The sequence below is a fragment of the Ictidomys tridecemlineatus genome, chromosome 2 (assembly GCF_052094955.1).
Source record: "Ictidomys tridecemlineatus isolate mIctTri1 chromosome 2, mIctTri1.hap1, whole genome shotgun sequence".
NCBI classification, from domain to species: Eukaryota; Metazoa; Chordata; class Mammalia; order Rodentia; family Sciuridae; genus Ictidomys; species Ictidomys tridecemlineatus.
Window position 1 is genome coordinate 118,129,721 of NC_135478.1, and position 21,281 is coordinate 118,151,001.

The following is a 21,281-nucleotide window of genomic DNA, read 5'->3' on the forward strand; positions in this document are numbered from 1 at the left end:
TTTGCAGAATCACCAGCTAGGGAAGGCCTGCTCTCGGGGTCTGTGCATGAACGTGCCCAGGTAGGTTCTCTGTGGAGGCTGAAATCCTGAACAAACAGGTAATTAGCCAAGTGGAAATTGTGTCACAAAAACCTGTCATGTCACAAAAGCAAATAAAAATAAACATAGAGTATAAAGGTCAAATAAAAACACCCTTTTAAAAATAAGGCTAACTGGTCAGTGGTCGTTAATGGATTAAAGGTGCAAAAAATGATGTCTCCATGAAACCAAAGCCGTCCACGCTGGTTTTCTGGCAATAAACACAGGGCAGATTCTCAAGTGGTAATGAGCTGTGTCAGCCCTGGAAAACGCCGGTCCTCTCTGATTGGATTAGAGCCCCCAGTGAAAGCTTCGGAGTGTCATTAAGAGCAAAGAGGAATGAAAAGGGAAACAATAGGGGCCTCATTACACACGGCTCATTATTACAGGGATCTGGATATGCCACCTGTCAAATCATGTCCCCAAGACGTAACAACCACAGAGAGAAAGAGCTTGATACCCGCCCGTTGTCAGCCTCCTCCTCAGGAGCACCAGTGCCTTCTGGGAGTGGGGACACTTGGGGATGCCGCTGTGGCTGACACTCATTCACCAGGTCACTCCGAAAATGGTCACTTAAAACTTGTAGCATAGAAAGGTCAGGGGCAAGGGCGTTCTTTGTGGAAAGCCCATAAGAACATGGACTTGGAGGGGAAAGACTGCAATAATAAAAGTGAGACAACTGAATGCGGAGGCGCGAGGGCGCAGGACCAAAGAGCAGCTGGGAGCTGTCATCCAGCACCATTTTTTTCTTTTTTTAAATCAAAGAGAAAGAAACATATTCAAGAAAATCTTGTCAATTCTCACTGGCAGTTGAACTTTTTACAGACATTCAAGAAGCCCATTCTTCAAGATTCCCAATTATAAGATCCACTTCCCCAGTCAATAAACTCTAATTGGATCTGGTCTGTCTCCAACTCGGTAAAGCCATCAGCATTTTATTATGCAAAAAATATGGCCCTAACAGCCAATTAGTGGTTCTGTATTCAGCGAAACTGTTCCATCCTGAACGTTTAATGCCGATTTAATCAAAGGGGATTTTTACCCCTAAAATAGATTTTTCAACAAAACTGGTAAAAAAGGGGGTTCTGTTAAACCCAGAAATTTCAAGCTGGAGACTTATAAACTGAGGGTTGCCATTATCATTTTAGTCTAAATTTGCCATGACAAAGGACCACAATTATCAAATCATATCTAGAAAGAACTCATTAGGAGTGGCCGTCTTCCTTATTAGTTAATGAGCAGCAGCTGCCTAAGAGTAGGGCGGCTACTGAAATGCCACCTCTTCCTCCTGCTCTTCCCTGACAAGTGCTTCCTGACTCACTGTGAGGGCCACGGTTTCCTGGTAGAGGGGGAAGCCGAATGTCTTATTAACTGGATGTCCCACTGTGGAATATCCACGGTGTCCTGACAATGGAACCTGACAATGGCTCCTTCATCTAGTCTTTCCCCTTTTACGATTTTTCTTCCCGAGGCTGGTGTTTCTGTTGCCTGATGTTGTGGTTTAAGTGTGAGGTGTCCCCAAGGTTCATGTGTGATGCAATGCAAGAACGTTCACAGGTGAGATGTGTAGATGAGGAGAGCTGTCGTCTAAGCAGTGGATTAATCCACTGATATGGATTGGCTGGGCTGGACTGTGAACAAGGAGGGTGTGGCTGGAGGAGGTGGGTCTCTGGGGTTTGTATTTTGTCCTTTGTCCTTGACAGGGGCGCTCTTTCTCTGCTTCCTTGTGGCCATGTCCTGGGTAGCTTTCATCCGCCAGGATGCCCTGCCTCACCTTGGGCCCAGAGCCATGGAGTCAGCCCACTGTGGACCTGACCCCTGAAACCCTGAGCACCAACCAGCCTTTCCTCCCCTGTGTTGTTCTGGTCAAGTCTTTTGGTCACAGGCATGACAAAGCTAAGACGCCTGGTCCCCAAGGGCAGCAGCCTCACCTGCCCCTGGAGCCAGCAGCCAGCTGTACAGGTAGCCAGCCGCCAGCGAGTAGTAGAGCACCAGTCCCCTCTGGCTGTTGACCATCTCCAGGATCTGGTCGATGGTGACTGGGGAGTAGGGGTCCGAGTCCTGCTGTCCTGTCTGTCGCTCCACCAGAAGATCAGCAAATGCCCTTGTCCGACCTCTTTCTGCTACAGCCAGGGCTTCATCGTGGTGGCCTAAGAGACAAAGGGACAGGCTGAGTGCTCCGTGGTGAGTGAGTCCCCTCAAGGACAACTGGCATCTGGGTTAGGCTGTAGGCAGAAACGCCCCTACCTCTGCTCCTCTAGAGTGACAGACTGCAGAGTCCGTTTCTGCCTCTGATCACCAGTGGGGGCAGGGTGCACACACAGAATCCTGTTCTGTGATTCAACAAGACCCATTTCATGTCACCGTAAGTCACTGGGCCTTCCTGTCTTGCAGCCACACAACAGTCCCCGCAGCTGGGAGCATGGCCCACTCTGCTCCTCATCCCGGGAGGCTCCCTGACTTCGCCCCCAGCACCCCCAGAGCTCACCAGCTTCCCTCCTCCACCTGCATCTGATCTGCAGGACCCACCTCTGGCTCCTCTCTCCTAGATGTGGCCCCTTCGTGCATTACATCATCCAGCCCCCGCTCCCAAGTCCCCCAATGACACCTCCATGCCTATACTGTGCCTATCCTCTGCTGGGTGCCCTTTCCCTATTCACCGTGCTTGTCTCAAAAAGAGGGATTGCACTAGTTGTCCCCCCTCTCTCAAAGGGCTACTTTCAAAATCAAGCGAGGCGCTCTGTGTGAAGGTGTTCCTGAAGCACCACCTGTATGACAAGTGGCACCTGTATGACAAGTGGCACTGTTAATATTAAAGCTGACACTTTATTCCACGCTGGCTCCGGCACACTTCCCTCTCATCTTCTCTCTTCCAGTCCCCCTGGGCAAAGGGCTTCAACCTCTGAGGTCTCTATTGCTTTAAAATTGCTTCTTTCAAGCTTTCCTCCAGTCTTTCAACCCAACTTCTCATCCACTTCCTGCAGGAAGCTAGTCTATAATGTGGCTTCAAAGCTGATTCATGGATGTGAAGCCTCAAATAATGCTGAGCCCTCTGCCTTCCAGGGGGGCTGATTTGTAAGTGGGCAGCACAATGCAGAGGACGGATCTCAGGGTAAATAAGAGCATGGAAGAGCTGCTAGAGCCTGGTCCATGGAGAGAGCATGCAGAGGCAGGGGACCAGGGCCACAGCTGAGGTGGCACATCAAGAATGCCTTGCTGCCCACCATTCAGGCATTGGCACAAAGTGGGCATTCACGGGAGTGTGTGCAAATGTATCTTTTACCCTATTAAGTTATCAATGGGAACAGCTGGGACAGCTCCTGTGCTCGCTGGAAAATCAGTCCCGTGGTGCTGGACAGACTCAGCACTGTGACTCCAACAGACAGTAAATTATAATCCTGGGCAATGAGTATTTAACTTTTCAAGGGGAAACTTGAGTGTTCCTACACACAGGAAAGGGCAGGTTACTGAAAAGTCCCCAACATTCAACTTCAAAGACTGTTAGTTTCAGTGAATATCTTTTGGGAAGAGGCAGGCGACCGAGGAGTTGGAAGGGGACAGTTGAGGCTTGGATGAGAGGAATGAAGGCTGCCCCAGTGCCCCAGATCATGCAGGCCTGAGAGGACGAGCCCCAACCGTGAACGTCACAGCCCAGAGGACAGGCCAAGAGGGTGCGCTCCCTGAACAGCGTCGGGGAGGCTGTGTGCTGGGGAAACGGAAGACACCTGTGTCTTCTCAGGTGCTTCCCCTTGGTCAGAGGCTTGAGCCAGGTGGGGTGAAGAAGGGAAGGAATGTGAGGGTCAGGGACTCCTGGCCCAGGCATCTGTCTCAGGGACACCTGCTCAGGCTCCCAGGACTGCTAAACTTCCCAGGACCGGAGTTTCTCTACTTTAGTGCAAACAATGGGTACTGAACTATGGCTCGACAGCCTGGGAGCCTCTGAACTATTATCCCCAGGGCTGGCACTGGCATGCACACAGTAGGTGCTCTATCAGTCTTTGTCAAATAAAGGAAGAAGTGTTCAACTGCTGGTTGTGACAACATATCACACTGCATCAGAGCTGTGGTGGGCACCCTGGGGACAACGAGCACACACCAACCACTCTCACCAAGGCTGACGAGCACCCGCTGCAAGGCCTGGTAGGACGACGTCTGTAGGTCGAAGAGCGAGAGTCTGCAGTCGGTGCTCAGCTGCGCCTCGTGCCGGATGGTCTCGAACAAGGCCGACGCCCTGTAGAGCTGCAGGGGGGAGAAGGTCGTCACCCACCTCCCAGAGCCAGGCCAGCTCTTCCCAGAGTACAGATGACTCTGCTAACACCTGGTACCACCCACGTGTTCTTAAAGGTTTGTAAAGAATCTATTTCCAGGGAGGCCATTGTGGGCTGAAGAAGTGTCACCCTGTCCCCAGTAAATCATAGCTTATGGAATCAACTTTGGTCAAGAGATCTAAACACAGGGTTATAGACATCAGGTCCAAAGGAAGTTAAGAAAAAACTATTAATCCAAACAAATGCTAATTTTGATTAAAACAAAAGTTCTCTTCTTGTCATCAGGCAACCATGATCCATTGTCCCCAGGAAAAGGGTGCGTAAGGACGGGAATGGGCCCGTGCGGTGGAGGCACCCTGGAGATGGAGGAGGCCAGGGCAAGGGCAGAGGCGCCACACTCGCAGGCCAGTGGCAGCCTCTGCAGGTGGTTCAGTGCCGCAGACTCAATCATTCCCCACCCTCCCCAGGGTCAGGGACCATGATGGACAAGCTCCCCAAGGGGCCACGCCCACTGGCACAAACCCCTTGAGGACTGCCCTCGCCCACTCGCATGGGCCCCTTGAGGGCGGGCCTCGCCCACTCACATGAGCACTCTGAGGACCAGACAACTGGCATCCCTAATGGAGATCCTGTCCTGTTGTTTCTCTAAGCCTAAAGAAGCGCATTCTAACACTAAGAACCCTACACGAGGAGAGCGCTCAGCAAGGACTGTGCTACTGACTGCTGTGTGACTTGGCGAGACTCAGGGTGACAGCTCCCTATCTGTGAAGGGAATAATCATCCTTTGACTTCATGGGTATTTTGAAGAAAAAATTCAGTGAGCAAAAGTACTTTGAAAATAGTAAATCACTCCATCAATATAAATTTTAACTTTTGCAGCCAGTAAATTAGAGTTAATTCTTTAAATTGCCTTTAATAGTTTAAAAGTATAATAAAAATGCCTTAACATTCCAGGAGATGATGGCACGTCCTCAGTGCTTTGAGCACCAGGGAGTGGCCTTGATTGACTTCTCCTCCTTCCCCTTGGCTAAGGGGTGAGAGGTGACCTGAGAAGCAGCCATCTCTGTCCTGCTCCAACCTAACAGAGGAAGCCGTAACTCTAGGGATCTTTCTACTCTCCAGAGATGCGTGTCAAAGAACTGCTCTTCAACTGTCTGCACTCACACAGGGGCATGGACTCACCATGGGAGAGAGGTAATATCTTGCTATAACTGGAGACTTAGAAAGACATTAAATCCAATAATCGTGAATTCTTGTTTTGCTTCTATTAAAGTTTAATGTGGAGCAGCAGCACATAATATAAGAATTCCAAAGAAATGACTAGGTCACCTATCATGTGAGTGAGCAAGGGTCTTCCCTGTGTGAAATGTCAACACCTCTGGGCTGGCACGGGCTGGGAACCCTGTGCATTGACTCAAGGCATGAGTTGGTACCAGGTGCACTCCACCTCGGCCATCCCTCCCACGCTTCTGGCCGTGAACTCCACTGGGGTCAGGGTTCTCCTGCTCACCTGGTGTTGGGCCTCCTCTAGGTTTCCACTAGCCCAAAGGGAGAGGCCTAGACCATGGCGAATTTTTGCCTCATCTTCTCTTCGGCCCAGTTGCTCAGCTAACCTTAAACCTGAAACCAGATAGAAAAATTTAAAGATTCAGAGAAGACAGATAGTTCCACTCCTCAACGAGTCCTGGCAGGTGACTTTGCTTCAGGGGTAAAGAACGCTAACAGCACAGTAGAGGGGGAATGAGACAAGAGCTCTCTTCAAATGCCACCTTGGTGGCACAGTTTCCGGGACACTCAGAGGAGGCCCAGCAAGAGCTCAGGTGATGCTGTGAGCAGCAGACAGGTTTGCTGGGGGGGCAGAAATGGAAACAAATGTAACCTGAACCTGGCGCCCTCCCAGATGCGAACCCGGAGCTTTGCACTTGGAGACTACTGGCTGAGGAATTTATCTTGTCCGATTCTCTGGCTGGCAAAAGCTTTTCCTGGGAGTAAAGCACAGAATCCACCATAATACTTCTTCCCGTGTTGCCACACAGCATCGAGTGGGCGCTGGGGGAGGCATGCAGTGTTCTCCTGAAAGCAGAACGGGATTTGGCCTGCCCCTGCGGCTGCTGAGACGGCACGTTCCAAGTCCACTCTGTTTCCTGAGAGTCTGAGCCTTTGATGTGCCTCCATGGGGTTGCAAAACCAGCACTCATGTCAAAAGACTTAATTGAGACTGTCCTCATTTTAATGGCCTCAGGTAGGCCCCTGCAGTCTGGTTCACTTACCCACAGCAAGCTTCTGGGTTTCGGGACACCAGCAGCCTGTGGGGCCTTGTGGGAGTCCAATCTAAAGGCAGCTACTTACTGTATCGGTCCCTAAGCCATTCTCAGTGTCACTCTGCCCTCATTCTCCTGCTCCCGGTACAGAGCGGCTGGCTTGTGAGGAAGACAGCATGGGGGTCCCCAGCCTGCTGCACGCAAGAAGCAGGGCTTCCCCTGGCCCACGTCAGAGGTGGCACTGCCTCTGCACACAACAACCTGTCACTTGTCAGCTGCTGGAGAGGGGCTGAGCTGGAGGAGAGGCCTTGATAAAAGGGACTCTCCGGTTCAGGTTCATGAAATACATATTTCAAATGCACATTATCTTGAATTTTGGGGTGGGGTGGGGTGGAGACTGGGGATTGAACCCAAAAGCATTTACCACGGAGCCCCATCCCCAGCCATTTTTATTTATTTAGAGACAGGATCTCACCGAGTTGCTTAGGGCCTTGCTAAATTGCTAAGGCTGGCCTTGAACTTGTGATCCTCCTGCCTCAGCCTCCCACGTTGCTGGGATTACAGGCATGAGTCACCATGCCCAGCAACTCATATTTTTAAACACCTCACAAAAAGTAAACACATGTGGAAAAAAGATGTTTCTTGAGAGAAAACCAGGAGGATACTGATTGTTTTAACTTTCAACAAGCTGCCAGGTTAGTTCTCCAGTTTGATGTCCCTGCCAGGTGTGGGTGTGAGTCAAGTAAACTGCCTGGGGAAGCCAAATTAGAAGGCATGTTTGGTGAGAACAGGAGCTTTGCTTGGTTCCTGTTGTAGCCCAGCACCTAGGACACCTAAGTAGCATTAGGCAGTGCTCTATGACAAACAGGTAAAGGCCCATTGGACAGCCAAGTGCATGGTACACACGGGCAATTCCAGCAGGAGGATCACAAATTCAAGGCCATCCTGGGCAACTCAAACCCTGTGTCAAGATAAAATTTACAAAGGGCTGAAGGTACATCTCAGTGGCAGAGCACTTGTCCAGCACGTGTGAAGCCCTGGGTTCAATTCCCAGAATTGTAAAAAAACAACACAACCCCCTCCCAGATATGGTGAGTGGCCTGCCTAGCTCCTATGTGCATCTGCTGTTCAGCTCCCTGGGGTGGAGAGCCAGAGACTGGCGGCATAACCCCAAGTAAATCACCAAACTGCCCAGTCTCCCTTTCTTCATCTGTAAGATGAGAAACCAGAGGCTTTACCCAGAGGCATCCATCCGCATCACCTGGGGAGCTTGTTCAGCTGACTTAGACCCAGCCTCACTGGGAGATGCCAATGCGGGGGAAGGGCGATGCTGATCTGCAGCCCCCTCCCCTCTGAAGGCCAGGAGAAGGCACTGGGGTATTTTCCAGCTGAACTGTCCCCTCAGTGCAAGAGGCTGCAGACCAATCTTGGAGCACACGAGAGCACCTTGCAGGGGCCTGCACCTGTATCGGCCCGACCCTGTGAGCAGGGCATGGAGGGCTGCTCTGGCTGGAGCTCTCCTTAAGGCAGACACCACGAGAGGCTACAAACACGAGTCTTCAGGTCTCCATGAGACTCAGGAATTGCAAGAAGTAATAAAAAAGGAGCTGGCAGTTTTCCCTGGTGATGGTGTGGTGTTTCGGGCAGCCAGCTGTGGCACGGAAACAGTATTTCAGGAAGGTCTGGAGAACACAGCTGAGAAGTTGTCAGATGCTGGGTCTCAATTTAATAGTTTTCACAAATTCAACTGAAAATTGCCCCTAGACTGTTGGAATTTCACCAGTCAAGTGGCTCCGGAAGCCAGAAGCCATTGTTCATATTGAATGCACCAAAGCACGGCCCCATCTGCAGGGAGTGGGAGCTAAATAAGGCCTGGACAGAGGCTTGCAGTCCCCCAGGACCCTCAGCCTGCAGCCAGCGGGGCCCATCTGTGCAAGAACAGGGAGCCCCTCCCTCGCCCTCCACTCGGCCCCTGCTTCTCTCCCAGTTCCCAGCTGGGGCTCAGCAGTAGCCAGGACAGCACCGCCCCAACCCTGCACTGTTCTCTGCGGTTGGAAATGGCCCCCCCACAGGGTCTTGTTTGGTTGGAAGTGGCCCCCCCACAGGGTCTTGTTTGGTTCCCGGGGTGAGAAAACCCAGAGCCCGACTCTGCAACTAACCAGCCACATGATCAGGAAACAAAGACCCTAACCCCGAGCCTCAAGGTGACTTAGCTGCAACCTTCAAGGTTGCGAGGATTAAATCAGATTAAATAAACTACCTGTGCAAAACCTTTTGGAAACTATAGATAAAGAGGTTTCATAGGAAAACAGCAATCATTTCCTTTCACTAGTGAGTGGAGGGCATCGCCTCTGCCCTCTCCTGTCCAGGCTCGGAGGAGCCCAGTGTCTGTGGGAGGACCTCAGATCAGAGGCCACCCAGGGTAAACAGGGGGAGGGCAGACCCTGCCATGGGGCTTCTGCTCTGGAGAAAAGGAGGCGTCCAAGGACCCACTGTGCTCAGCAAATGGAGGGAACCTGGTGGCAGAGGAGGAGGAGAAGCAGCCAGTTCCTAGGGGCACCCGGAACAGAACCCGCCACACGGCAGCCCAGCCCTGCAGGCCCAGGAGGAAAGCTGGCTGACACTCGGGAGGATGCTCAGGTTGGGCCTGTCGCTGGCTCAGAGCTGATGACTACACAGCTGTGGTACAGGTCAGGTATTTCCTAGGGGACACAGGACTTGAGGCACACAGACCCTCAGCTAGACGTGACCAGGTCTCACTTGACTTGAGTCGTTCACCCAGCAGAGGGTTCTGAGGAGCTGCTCCCTGGGCAGCTGGTGTCACTGACGGTGTGGCAGTCTGGGCCCACAGAGCAGGACAAGGTGTTCTGGACAATGACTCAGGGCTTGGCGTGTGGCTCGATGTTAGAGCACTGTCCCAGCACGTGCGAGGCCGGGGTTCGATCCCCAGCATGGCAGGAACACGAACAGAACCATCAGTGAAGCGCCTCAGAACCACCCAGGGAGCCACTGTGACTCTGGAGTCGAGACAATGTGGCCTCTGAGACCCTCACTCCATGCAGAGACGACCCCTCAAGCTGTATACTCCCCCGAGTCTCTGGCAGACGGAGCCAGGGTGGCCTGGTCACCTACCTTCCTGTAAGTACATGACGGCCTGGGAGTAGTTCTGCAAGGCATGGTGGGTCCTTCCGAGGCTACTGTAGGACACCGTCTTGGCCACCAGGTCGTTCATCTGCGCAGCGATGCTCAAGTGCTGCTCTTGGTAGACCACAGCCCTCTCGAAGGTGCCCAGGGACTCGTATGTCAGGCCCAGGTTCCCGTAGGCTCGGCCCTGGCACGTGGGGTTGTTGGTTTCCTCGGCGATCTGCAGATCGAGCTGGTGGTACTGCAGGGCCGTGTCGTACTCGCCCATCTGCTGGTAGACGCCCCCCAGGCCACAGGCCGCGTCACTCTCCAGGGCTCGGTCCTTCATCTCCCGAGCGATGCTGAGCTGGCGCTCGAGGCAGGAAATGGCCTGCTCGTAGTTCCCCAGCTGGCTGTGCAGACTCCCCAGCTCGCCGTAGGCCTGGGCTTTGTTGGAGGCCTCCCCGAGCTCGTGGGCCACCACCAGCCTCTTTTCGAAGCACACGAGGGCTTGCTGCAGGCTCCCCATGGCCCTGTGGGGATGGAGACAGAAAAGCAATGATATTATTTCGTGCAGGTGCAGACATGCCAAAGCCCCTGAGAAAATGGAAAGCATTTGTCACTGTCACTTACTATAGAAGCTCTTAACTCCTCTTCTAGCTAAAATCTATCATGTGCCCTTAGAGTGAGATGCAGAGGAATTTCATAATCTGGAAAGCAATTCAAAAGTCATCCCTTAGTGACCTTCCCAAGAGCTTGAGATTCAATGGGATATACACCCCAGAGGAAACATAAAACATATTAATAGGCACAATGATAGCAAGTGAACTGTTGGGTTCTTCGGGCTTCCCAATTTCCACTACTGCTTAGACTATGTTTTTGAAATCACTTTACAGAGGCTATAAATCTGTCACCTGGGCTTCTCAGAGCACTCTGTGGGTGATGATTTAGTTTGACCCTTCCCCTTCCTCCCATCCCGGGGCCCTAATCCCCTGCTTATGTGGTGAGGCCATAGATTCTGCAGACACAGGCACCCCACATTTGGAAGAAAAGCACCCTTGGCCAACTGTGTGTCTTTGTGTGCTGCTGGGAGATGACACGATCAGAATGGGAAGAGCACGGGACCTGGCAGCAAATCAAACCAGTTGTGTGGGGCCTAAGGATTCCCTTTCCTGAGTCTCAGTTTCTGGGGGGGGGACACATCCTCAGGCCTGGCAGGTGATAGTGCACAGAAACCAGGACTGCTCTGTCAAGAGAGCTCTGAGAGGGGCCCAGCCTGGTGAGGGCGTGGGGAGGGGTCCGTCCACTCCTGCAAATATCCGGGTGCTTTTAGGAAAAGGAGTTAGTGGGTAGGGATATACTGATAAACACATTCATAAAATGTGGGAGGTATTTAGAAAAGCCCTGTCAAATTGATTCATTCCCATTCCCATTCCTATTCCCTCTTTTATCTTGATCCTTTTGATATCATCCAAAAAACACCACTTCTGGAGTCAGAGCCCTGGGTGTGACTCTTAGTCATCCCTTTTAAGCTGTGTAATCTCAAGCATTAACCTAACCTCTCTGGGCTTTGGTTTCTTCTTCCGTAACACAAAAGTAATAATATCACCTGCTTAACACAAAGAGTGTGGGAGAAAGCAAAGGAGGTTCGTGTGGAAATGCTTTGTAGTTAATAAGCTGCCACGCAGAGGTGCCCTCACCCTCACCGCTGCTCCTGTTGAAGGCTTCTCTACCTGATCTGTCTTTTGTCATTTTTACCTGTGTCCGTTTCCTAGCCCCCGGTAAGCCTTGGCTTGGTCTTGCATGCGATTCAGACTCTGGGCCACAGATAAATACTGCTCATAGTACTTGATGGCTTCCTCGTAGTCACCCAGGGCCTCGTAGCAATCCCCCAGGTTGCCGTAGGCGCGGCCCCTGTCGAGCACAGACTCGTTGCCGCTGAGCTGCTGCAGCATGGCCAACTGCTGCTCAAAGTAGCCGATGGCTTCCTCCATCACGTTCATGTTCATCTTCGTGATGCCCATGTTGCCATAGACCTGGGCCTCTAGGCTTGGGTCCTTCAGCTTCTGCCCCAGATCCAGCTGCTCCTCGTAACACTTGAAGGCCATCGTGTACTTGCCAAGGGCCATGTAGACAGCAGCCAGGTGCCCGTGGGCTCTGCACTCCCCTGGCAGGTCGCTGAGCTCCTGGTACACCTCGAGCTCCTGCGTGTGATAGCCCAGGGCCTTGTCATACTTCTGGATCATCCGGTATGCAGTGCCCAGGGCTGCGTACGCACTGGCCTCCAGCCTTCGGTCCTTTACGTGATGGGCTAAGCCCAGCTGCTGCTCGTAGAATTTTATTGCACCATTTATATCTTTTTTACAGATGAATATATCGCCCAGGTTCCCTAGGGCCCGGAATTTAGCCTGGGAATTATTCAGGGACTGGGCTAAGGACAGCAGGTACTTCTGACACTCTTCAGCTTTGCTGAAATTCAGCAGCGCCTTGAATGCGAGGCCCAGGTTGCAGTAGGCTTTCGCCTGGCTCAACTTGTCATGAAGGTCTTTGGCCAATGCCAGGTCCTGCTCGTAGTACTTCACCGCCTCCTGGTAATTGCCAAGGCAGTAATGGGCATAGCCGAGATTGTGGCAGACCTTCCCTTCTCCCTCCATGTCCTGGAGGTCAGGAGCGAGCCGCAGGTACTGTTCGTAATAGGGGGCAGCCTGGACATACTCTCCCCGGGAGCAGTGGAAGTTCCCCAGGTTGCTCAGGGCCCGGGCCTCGCTCTGGATGTCCCTCAGCTCCCGGGCGATGTTCAGGTGGTTCTGATAGTGTTGCAGGGCCCGGTCGTGGGCGCCCAGGGCCTGGTAGGCCACGGCGAGGTTCCCGTGCGTGGACGCCTGGGAGGCGCGGTCGTTCACTTCCATGGAGATCTGCAGCTCCTGCCGGTGGTACTTGACCGCCTGGTCGTACAGGCCCAGAGCATTGTAGGCGTTGCCCATGTTCCCGTAGGCGCGGCCCTGGGCGGCGTAATCGCTCAGCTCCTGGGCGATGCACAGGTGCGTCTTGTGCAGCTTCAGCGCAGTGTCGTAGTCGCCTTTCATCTGGTGGATGATTCCTGGGAAGGAAGAGAAGGCCAGGAAGATGGGCATAACTGATGGGTAATTTGGGAAAAAAAATGTAATTTGCAACTCAATTTATAGTAAATACTATCCAGATGAATTAAAGAATTTCAAATAACAGAAGGTAGAATTAAATATTTATCAACTCTCCAGAGGGAGGAGAGCTTTCTAAGCTTCAAAGCAACAGGAAAAAACATCGACAGATTTGATTACAAAAATAAGGATTTTTCTACTGCAAATAAATATCTAAAATCAAAAGGCAACAAACACTGGGATATATGTGAAACACAAATGAAAAAGTTTAATATCTATTGTGAGTAAAGATATCATTCAGTTTTAGGAAAAAAATCAAGACCCTGATTTATTTTTTGGAAAAATATTTCTAGTTGTAGGTGGACACAATACCTTTATTTATTTATTTATATTTTCTATTGTGGCGCCGAGGCTCAAACCCAGTGCCTCGCATGTGCCAGGCGAATGCTCTACAACTGAGCTACAACCCCAGCCCCCCAATTTATTAAAAGAGGCAAAGAACTAGAAATGTTAGCAGACAACTCACATCCAAAGAAATACAAAGAGTAACCACAGGGGGAAATGCTAATTTCCTTTAATAATCAAAGAAATGCAAAATAAACCAACCCTGAAGTACCATTTTACTCCTGCTAAATTAGCAAATAAAAAATTTAAACACCCCCTATACCGATTAGGTCGCCCTGAAATTGATAAACATAGCAACTGCTGGGGACATAAACAAGAACAACCTTTGGATCAGCAGTGTGCCAAATGAAGACAGTCCCACTGTGTGTGTGTGTGTGTGTGTGTGTGTGTGTGTGTGTGTGTGTGTGAGAGAGAGAGAGAGAGAGAGAGAGAGAGAGAGAGAGAGAGAGACTGGGGATTGAGCCCAGGGAGTCTGTCATTGAGCCATATACCCAGCCCTCTGTCTCCAGCTTTTTTTGAGACAGGGTCTCTCTAAGTTGCCAGGCTGGCCTTGAACTTGAGATCCTCCTGCCTCAGCCTCCAGAGTCTCTGGGACTGTGGGTATGAGTTACCACACTCGGCATCTGGTCCTACTCTGACCCCACCATCCTGCTCAAGGGAGCATAAGCTAAGGAAATCAGTCAACGGCCACACAAACTAAGTGCCTCTAGTCTTTGCTGCAGCATTATAGAGAAGTGGAAAATCAGAAACATCTTAAATGCCAAACACTGGGGGACTGTGCGAGTGCATTTTGGCATATCAACTCAACAGACGATGACACCGTTATTAAAAAGGTCATTATGAAGTCTGTGCATTAAAATGGGAAATGATCTCACAATCGTGTTAACTGGAAAAGCAGGAAGCAACGCTGCAAGCTGCACATGACAAGTAGGAGAACAAAATTTGTGTGCGTGGACAAGACCTGGAGGGCACTCCACAAGATGAAAGTAGCTGCCTTGCTAAGTGAGGGGATTTGAGTGATTTTTGTTCCAAAGTTTCTTGTAACTCTGCTCTATGCTTTGACAATCAACAATCACAGTGCTTCAAACAACCCCCATAAACTGCACTCCAGTTCCTAAGCCAAGGCACTGTTTTATCCGAAGTTCAAAATGAGATGCATCATGAATATAAATTAGTTCCAAATGAGGGGTGTCATCAGGGTAGCCAAGGTGGCCCATCCCAGCTGGGGTGGGAGGGGCACTGGAAGAGGTGCAGAACCTTTTGTGTGCTCCTCCTGGCTCTTGGTTTTGCACATACCTTTCTGTGCACCAGTAGCAAGCTCTGCAGTGGTGACCAACACCTGCAGAGGCACAGGAATCTTAGCGTCACCAAGATGAGCTCTTGTGCAAATGTCTGATTTGAAAATGGGAGCTGTCGAATCCCTGCCTTTGCAACTTACCTAACTTTATGTCACCCTTTGTTCACTGACTTGTTCACCCAGCAAATGTGAACTAGACTTGTGATGGCCACAGGGGTACGGAGAGAGATGAAGCCACTCTGCCGTCTGTACAGAACCATAGGGTGGTGGTCAGGTGCGAATCACGCCAGGACACATAATCAATGCTGAAGTCGGGGCGTGGGGGTGGGAGTGAGCCTGCCAGGGCCACTCGATGGCCCTTCCTCCCCACCTGCCGTGGAGGTCTGCCCTGCCAATGAGTCCTGCCTGCTCCTGGGCCTGCCGCCTCTTTGACATTAACTGGACTTAGGGTACTGGGTAAATCACTTAGCCCCACTCCACTGTATTCAGTTCTATAAAATGAGAATTAAGAATAGTGATAGTGACACTAGAGAGTGGTGATAAGGATCAAATGACATAAAATATTTGCAAGTGCACTGTAAACTGTAAGTGAAATTCAAGTATTAGTACTGCAATTACTATATACTTCCAGGAAAGGGAATTCTTGAGGTGGCAGAGGTAAAATACCGTAAATTCTTCTGTGTGATTTTTATGAGTCAAATATTCCATAATCTTAAAATAACTAAATCACAGTACATCTATATTAATGGGATAACATGATAACATTAAAATGGTAATGTAGTTATATTAAGGAAATATATATGCTACAAAGCCACATTTTGATAGACTAACAGGGCACATGTATGCAAACGTATTTACTTTTTGTGTGTGGTGGCAGGATTGAAGGTTGTTTTTTTTTTCTTTTGACTTATCTGTATTTAATTTTTTTTAGTTGTAGGTGGACACAATATCTTTATTTTATTTATTTTTATGTGGTCCTGGGATTGAACCTAGGGCCTCACACATGCTAGGCAAGCGCTCTACCACTGAGCCACAGCCCCAGCCCTATAAATACATACATATTTTTAAAATAAGGAACATATAACCCTTAAAGTAATTTTGAACTCTGGTCCAATGGGAGAAGTAACGTTTCTGGGACTGATCTGGGAGTCCTCCCTGGGGTCACTGTCCCAGGCTGGCGGCATCAGGGGCGTCCCACCTGGAAGGCTGGCAGTGTTTCAGAGTCTGTCTCAAGGTCAGGAACTCTAAGGGGCCCGAGAGGAACTAATGCCTCGGCAACACCTGGGATCTCAATTTGTGAGCAGAGGGCAGCTGGGCGGGTGGCAGGGTGCCTGGATCTCCCACAGGGATGGCTTGCAGTGTTTTGGGCACCATTGCACCGGATTATTTCAATGACCTCCCCCTTCTCTGTAGCACTAGGGACCGAACCCAGGGTAACTCTGCCACTGAGCCACATCCCTACATCTCCAATCCTTGTCTTTAAAAATTTTTTTTTTTTTTTTGATGGGGCCTGCCTTGACCTTGTGATCCTCCTGCTTCAGCCTCCCGAGTTGCTGGGATTACAGGGGGGCAATGCTCCACCTCGCCTGGCTGCAATGAGTTTTAAGTCAGTATTATTACGTTTGGTTGCTACAATGACAGAGGAAGCAAGCAACAGAGGTCTTCAGAGAAGGCCACTAGAGGCAGGCTGGTCTTCATGTATGTCCCCCCACCAAAGACAAGGCCTCCTTGCTAGCTCCCCCACCCTCCTCCAGGATTGATTGTTCAGAAAGCTGAGTCTCAGGAAGGCGCATGATGACAGAAAAGGCACCAGGCTTCAGAATAAACCAGAAGTCCTGCTTTACAGGCCTGGCTCCTGCCACATTCAGCTGAGTGTCTTTGGGACAGTCAGTGTCTCTGAACTTTGCTTTCCTATTATTTTAATTGAAAGTTGGTTTTATTTTGGCATTTTTTTTGCTTTCTTACTAACAATGTCAGGTTATAATCATCTCAAAGAAGGAGTATGAGAAGCACATATGCAGCTGGGCATGGAGGCACATGCCTGTAATCTCAGCTACTCAGGAGGCTGAGGCAGGAGGATCACAGGTTTGAGGCCAACCTTACAATTAAATGAGACCTGTCTCAAAATAAAACAAACAAACAAAACAAAACAACAACCACAAAAAAAAAAAAACAATAAATGGGATGTAGCTCAGTGGTGGAGAGCCCAATTTTGCAAAAATAAAAATAAAAAACAAAACCACCAATGTGCGTTTTTGAACATATAACATGGCATGAGCAGTACTTAGAGAGAGAAAGGGAAGGGACTCTTCTTCCCTCACTCTGGCCGGAAGAGTCTGGGCTAGTTAATAGGGAGCAGTTGGTAGATAATGGCTACCCAGGGTTCGATGATTTGCGAAGGGAACTGCCTGCTGGTGACAGCAAAGTGATCTGACCTGCAGCCAGCCCTCCAAGCCTCCTCCCCCAGCCTCTGTTCTTCCTTCCCAGGGCCTCTGAAGTGTCCAGAGGAAGAGTCTCAAAACAAAGCCTTCCGCAGCAGACAAGGGCCAGCGGTGGGCCTGGCGGGGCGGGGCACTTTTTCTTCTGCCCCTCTCTCTGCTGTCCCCGCAGCCAGTCTGGGGGATTCTGAAGGGAACCCTGTGCTTGCTCTCTTTGTTGAGCGACATAAAAGCGGCCCTGAGAGCTGCCAGCAGAGCGACTGCACATGCTGAGGGGATAATCTGCAGATCCTCCTTCCCTTTCCAGACCACAGCTTGATTTTCCAGGGCCGTCACTCAGATGAAGACTTACAGAGGGCCTGTCAGCGGGGGCGCGCGAGGTGACAACGTGCTGCAGGGAGGGAATTAAATGAAGATTAGTGGGGCAGAAGACCCTCACAAAGCCCTGCTCTCACCAGGGCGTGCGGGGGAAGGACACGTGGTCGCGAATCCAACCCAGAGCGGGCCTCCTGCTCGGTCACTGCCTACTTCAGAGGCCGTGGTGGTGAGGCTGGGGGCACAGGGAGCGCTCCCGACGGCTTGATTTTATCATTAACCATTGAGAGCAAAGAGCACAGGAGCTGCGAACGGGGCAAGCCCACAATTTCAACTAGGACTCGATCGCGGGGTGTCTGAGCGGTGGACCCTGCCGCCTTTCTCCGTGGGGCCTCCGTGCCCCTCTGCGACAGTGGGTGCGCTCTTCCGCTCACTGAAGACACCCCCGTTGTGATCACCCCTGTGCGCGACCCGGAGGGGCTTCCAGCCCTGACCTACCCTCTCCCGCTTTCAAGGGAACTGAGAGCTGCCTTATCCAGCCACCCCCTAAGAAAACACAGGACCTGGGGACTGGAGGGGCCCACAAGCTCGCTCCCCGCAAGAGGCGGCGTTAGTGGGCGAAGCGGGTGAGAACCCTTGGACCCCGCCTTAGCTGCACCGAGGACGGGTGTGCCATGGGCGGTAGCCGCACTGATAAAGGTCTCCGGAGAGGTACACGTGGAAGTATTTTAAAAGGAAACAGCACGGCTTCTCCGATTTGCTCTATCAGTGCTCCAGTGGTGGCAGGGAAAGAGTGTGTGCCTGCCCACGTGCACATTTATGAAAATAGATGGAACAAAATTAGCAAATGTTGATAACGGGGTTATGAGTTTGTGGGGTTCATTACACTATTCTCTCCACCTGTGAAAATGTCCATAATAGAGAGTAAATAATAAAGATTGGTTAGAGGGGGCTGGGGATGTGGCTCAAGTGGTACTGTGCCTGCCTGGCAAGCATGAGGCACTGGGTTCCATCCTCAGTACCACATAAAAATAAATAAGTAAAATAAAGGTATTGTGTCCAACTACAACTAAAAAATAAATATATAAAAAAAAGATTGATAGTATTTAAACTGGGAACTAAACTCAGAGGTGCTTTACCACCAACCTACATCCCCAGCCCTTTTTATTTTTCACTTTGAGAAAGTCTGACTAAGTTCCTGAGGCTGGCCTCAGACTTGTGATCCTCCTGCCTCAGCCTCCTGAGTCGCTGGGATTCCAGGGCTGAACCACAGCGCCTGGCTAACGCAGCATGTTCTTGTGTAACCCCTTCTGGATCAGGAAACTTTTTTGAGTCCTGATCTGAGCTAAGTCCTGATGTGGATGGTTAAGTCCCTTTTTCTGTCTCTGGGACCTCAGTAGAGTCACTCCAGCCTTCACACTGTCTCGAGCGTGTGAAGGACGTGTGTGGACTGGCAGCAACACAGGCCTTCACCCCACTGACTGAGCTTGGGTAAGACAATGACACTTTATCTTTTGTTCTGAATGCTCTTAGAGGATAGGGTGGTACTTTATCTAGGACAGGAGGGGACAGTAAGAACAGCTGAGGCCACCTGCTCATGGTGAGAGTCCTGACTACTCCACCAGCTCCTCCTGCACACCGGGAGGGTGGCCCTGAGTACCCATCATCCCGACCTAGACACCTTTATGCTCCTGGACCCTCTCCCTTCAACTTTGCACATATAGTTCTTTCACATTGTTCATAAAATACCTCGAAGCTTGTGGTGGGGATGAGGGGACAGACCTGGCTACTACACAGATGGCTGGAATCCAGGGCGTGAGAGCACCAGACGTGTAGCTCACTGGACGTCACGTTGAACATGTTTTCCGGTGACTATGCATGACCCTGGAGACAAGTCTCCGTTGTTTGTGCCAAAGGAGGGCAGCAAAGGTATGAGACTTTAAATGGCAGATAATCCCAGAATTACCTCCCCCAGGACTGCAGCTGCAGACGGGCCCTCACGGTGGGCTCCTTCAGGAACGCTCTGGGCCTGGCTCCCTGCCCCATGACCTCATTCGCACCTCGAAACAATCCTTCAAGGTTGATCCTGTGATCCCAGAGCCATGGAAAGTTGGAGAATGTTCTCAGGCCTGCAGGGCCATCAGGGCAGGTTGGTACTAGAACCGATGTGTGTGGCTCATGGGCGGACCCTTTCCCTGCTCCTCCTGGAAAGCCTGGTGGACAGGATTCTGTGCCTGCTTCTCCTGTGTCGCTCAGCATCCAAGCTGGCAGCCCAACAGAGGGATGGTCTGACTATGTCTGTATTTAGAGAGCAGAGTGTCCATTAGAGACCAGAAAAATCCTAAGGGACTCCAGGGGGTGTGATCGCCAGTGGGCGCCACCTCTGGGGAACTCTGGGCCATCTCACTATCTCTGGCCTCCTTACACTGGTCCACTGGGTCTACCAAATCCAGCAGCTCTGCCTGTTCTCTCAGGGGTGGGTGAAGCTAGGAGCCCCATATCTTCTTTTGCTTCAATAACAGTTGAGCTGGGGAGAGTTCAATGGCACTTCTGTCTCAGATCCCAGTGCCTTACCTCTGAAGAGCCTGCTGTATGTAACAAGGTCAGCAGGGTCGAGGAAATCCCTCCTTCCACCTTCTCCCAGCCCACTCCACTGGAAACTACCTATTTTTCTTTCTTTCTTTCTTTTTTCATTTTGGGTACCAGGGATTGATCTCAGGGGCCTTGGACCACTGAGCCACATCCCAACTCTATTTTGCATTTTATTTAGAGACAGGGTCTCACTGAATTGCTTAGCACCTCGTTTTTGCTGAGGCTGGCTTTGAACTCATGATCCTCCTGCCTCTGCCTCCCAAGCTGCTGGGATGACAAGTGTGTGTCACTGTGCCTGGCCTACCTATTTTCCTAACCAAAATTGAGGATATCCAGAGGTTCTGATTGTTCAACCTGAAGCTTAAAGGGAGCAGACTCAGTTCCTCTGTGGTCCCCAACTGCTACCATCCCCAAGTCTGGGCTGCATGCACAGTGACAAGAAGCCAGCCTGGACCCCACAGATAGATATTCCTCTGGCTTCACACACGGCCACACTTCCTGCTTCCTCACACAGTGAGAGTCGGAGGCTGTAGTGAATAGCTCAGGCATTCCCGGGCTGTGTGCTGTAAATCCAGAGGCCATGGGAAGATTAATCGAGCCATGAAGCAGGAGAAGTAATAATTAAACCTATTAAAAAGGAGGTGGCTGGAGAGGGTGCTCGGTGATGGATGGTGAGGTAGGGAGTGCTAGGCACAGTCATCCCTAACAGCTCTGGCCAGGCCACTGTGGCGGGAAGCCCGGAGCGAGTGAAAAATGCGCTGGGCCTGGCTGGCCGAACCCCGCCATTAGTCACTGCTTGGAAAAGCCCAAGTGGGCCTGGTTTCACTTCGGATCACAGTAAGAGGCGGGGGGCACCTCATAAGTTAAATGTCGGGGTCTCTTCTGTTTCAGGGCCTGGGTGGACTCTGAGGTGCTGAGGTAGCTGCTCCTGCCTCCTGGTTCAGGCCTGGAGCAGGACCAGTCCCGCCTCCTAAGCACCTCCCCAGGTCCCCTGGCCTGCAGAGTGGAGGCCAATTAAAGTGGCACTTACTGCCTTTCCCACCCAGCGCCAACCCAGCCACCCCCGGGTCCCCGTGGTGCTGCCAGGGCCACCAGCTCCTCACTCTCACCTCCGGCTCCTCCCCCCACATCTTCTCCTATGAGTGACCTTCGTCCCTTCCTGGTGTGGGCCGCCTTCCTCCCCTGGCTGTGGGAGCTGCTGCACTCAGGAGAAGTCGGGCACGGCCAAGGAGTTGATGGAAATGTGAAGGGAAGTGACGTGTTCCTTCTGGGTGGTTCTGGGAAACACTTGGGCTGCGACACTCGGCTCCCTCTCGCCCTGCCGCGGGGGCTGCAGAAGCTGTGCGATCCCCACGGTGCAGCTCTGG

The 21,281-nt window shown here is 51.3% G+C and overlaps 1 protein-coding gene across 4 annotated transcripts in view; it reads right to left on the reverse strand.

The window, feature by feature from the left end:
• The window catches only part of Ttc28 (tetratricopeptide repeat domain 28), a 593,457-nt gene that overhangs the window by 85,117 nt on the left and 487,059 nt on the right, over positions 1 to 21,281 (reverse strand). For all 4 annotated transcript variants that reach the window (XM_078039658.1, XM_078039657.1, XM_021733755.3 and 1 more), the window contains 5 exons: positions 11,489 to 12,830; positions 9,740 to 10,263; positions 5,857 to 5,966; positions 4,188 to 4,317; positions 2,010 to 2,228 (listed from right to left, as the gene is read on the reverse strand). In XM_078039658.1, coding sequence (XP_077895784.1) covers positions 2,010 to 2,228; positions 4,188 to 4,317; positions 5,857 to 5,966; positions 9,740 to 10,263; positions 11,489 to 12,830 — 2,325 coding nt within the window. The remainder of the gene's footprint in view (positions 1 to 2,009; positions 2,229 to 4,187; positions 4,318 to 5,856; positions 5,967 to 9,739; positions 10,264 to 11,488; positions 12,831 to 21,281) is intronic.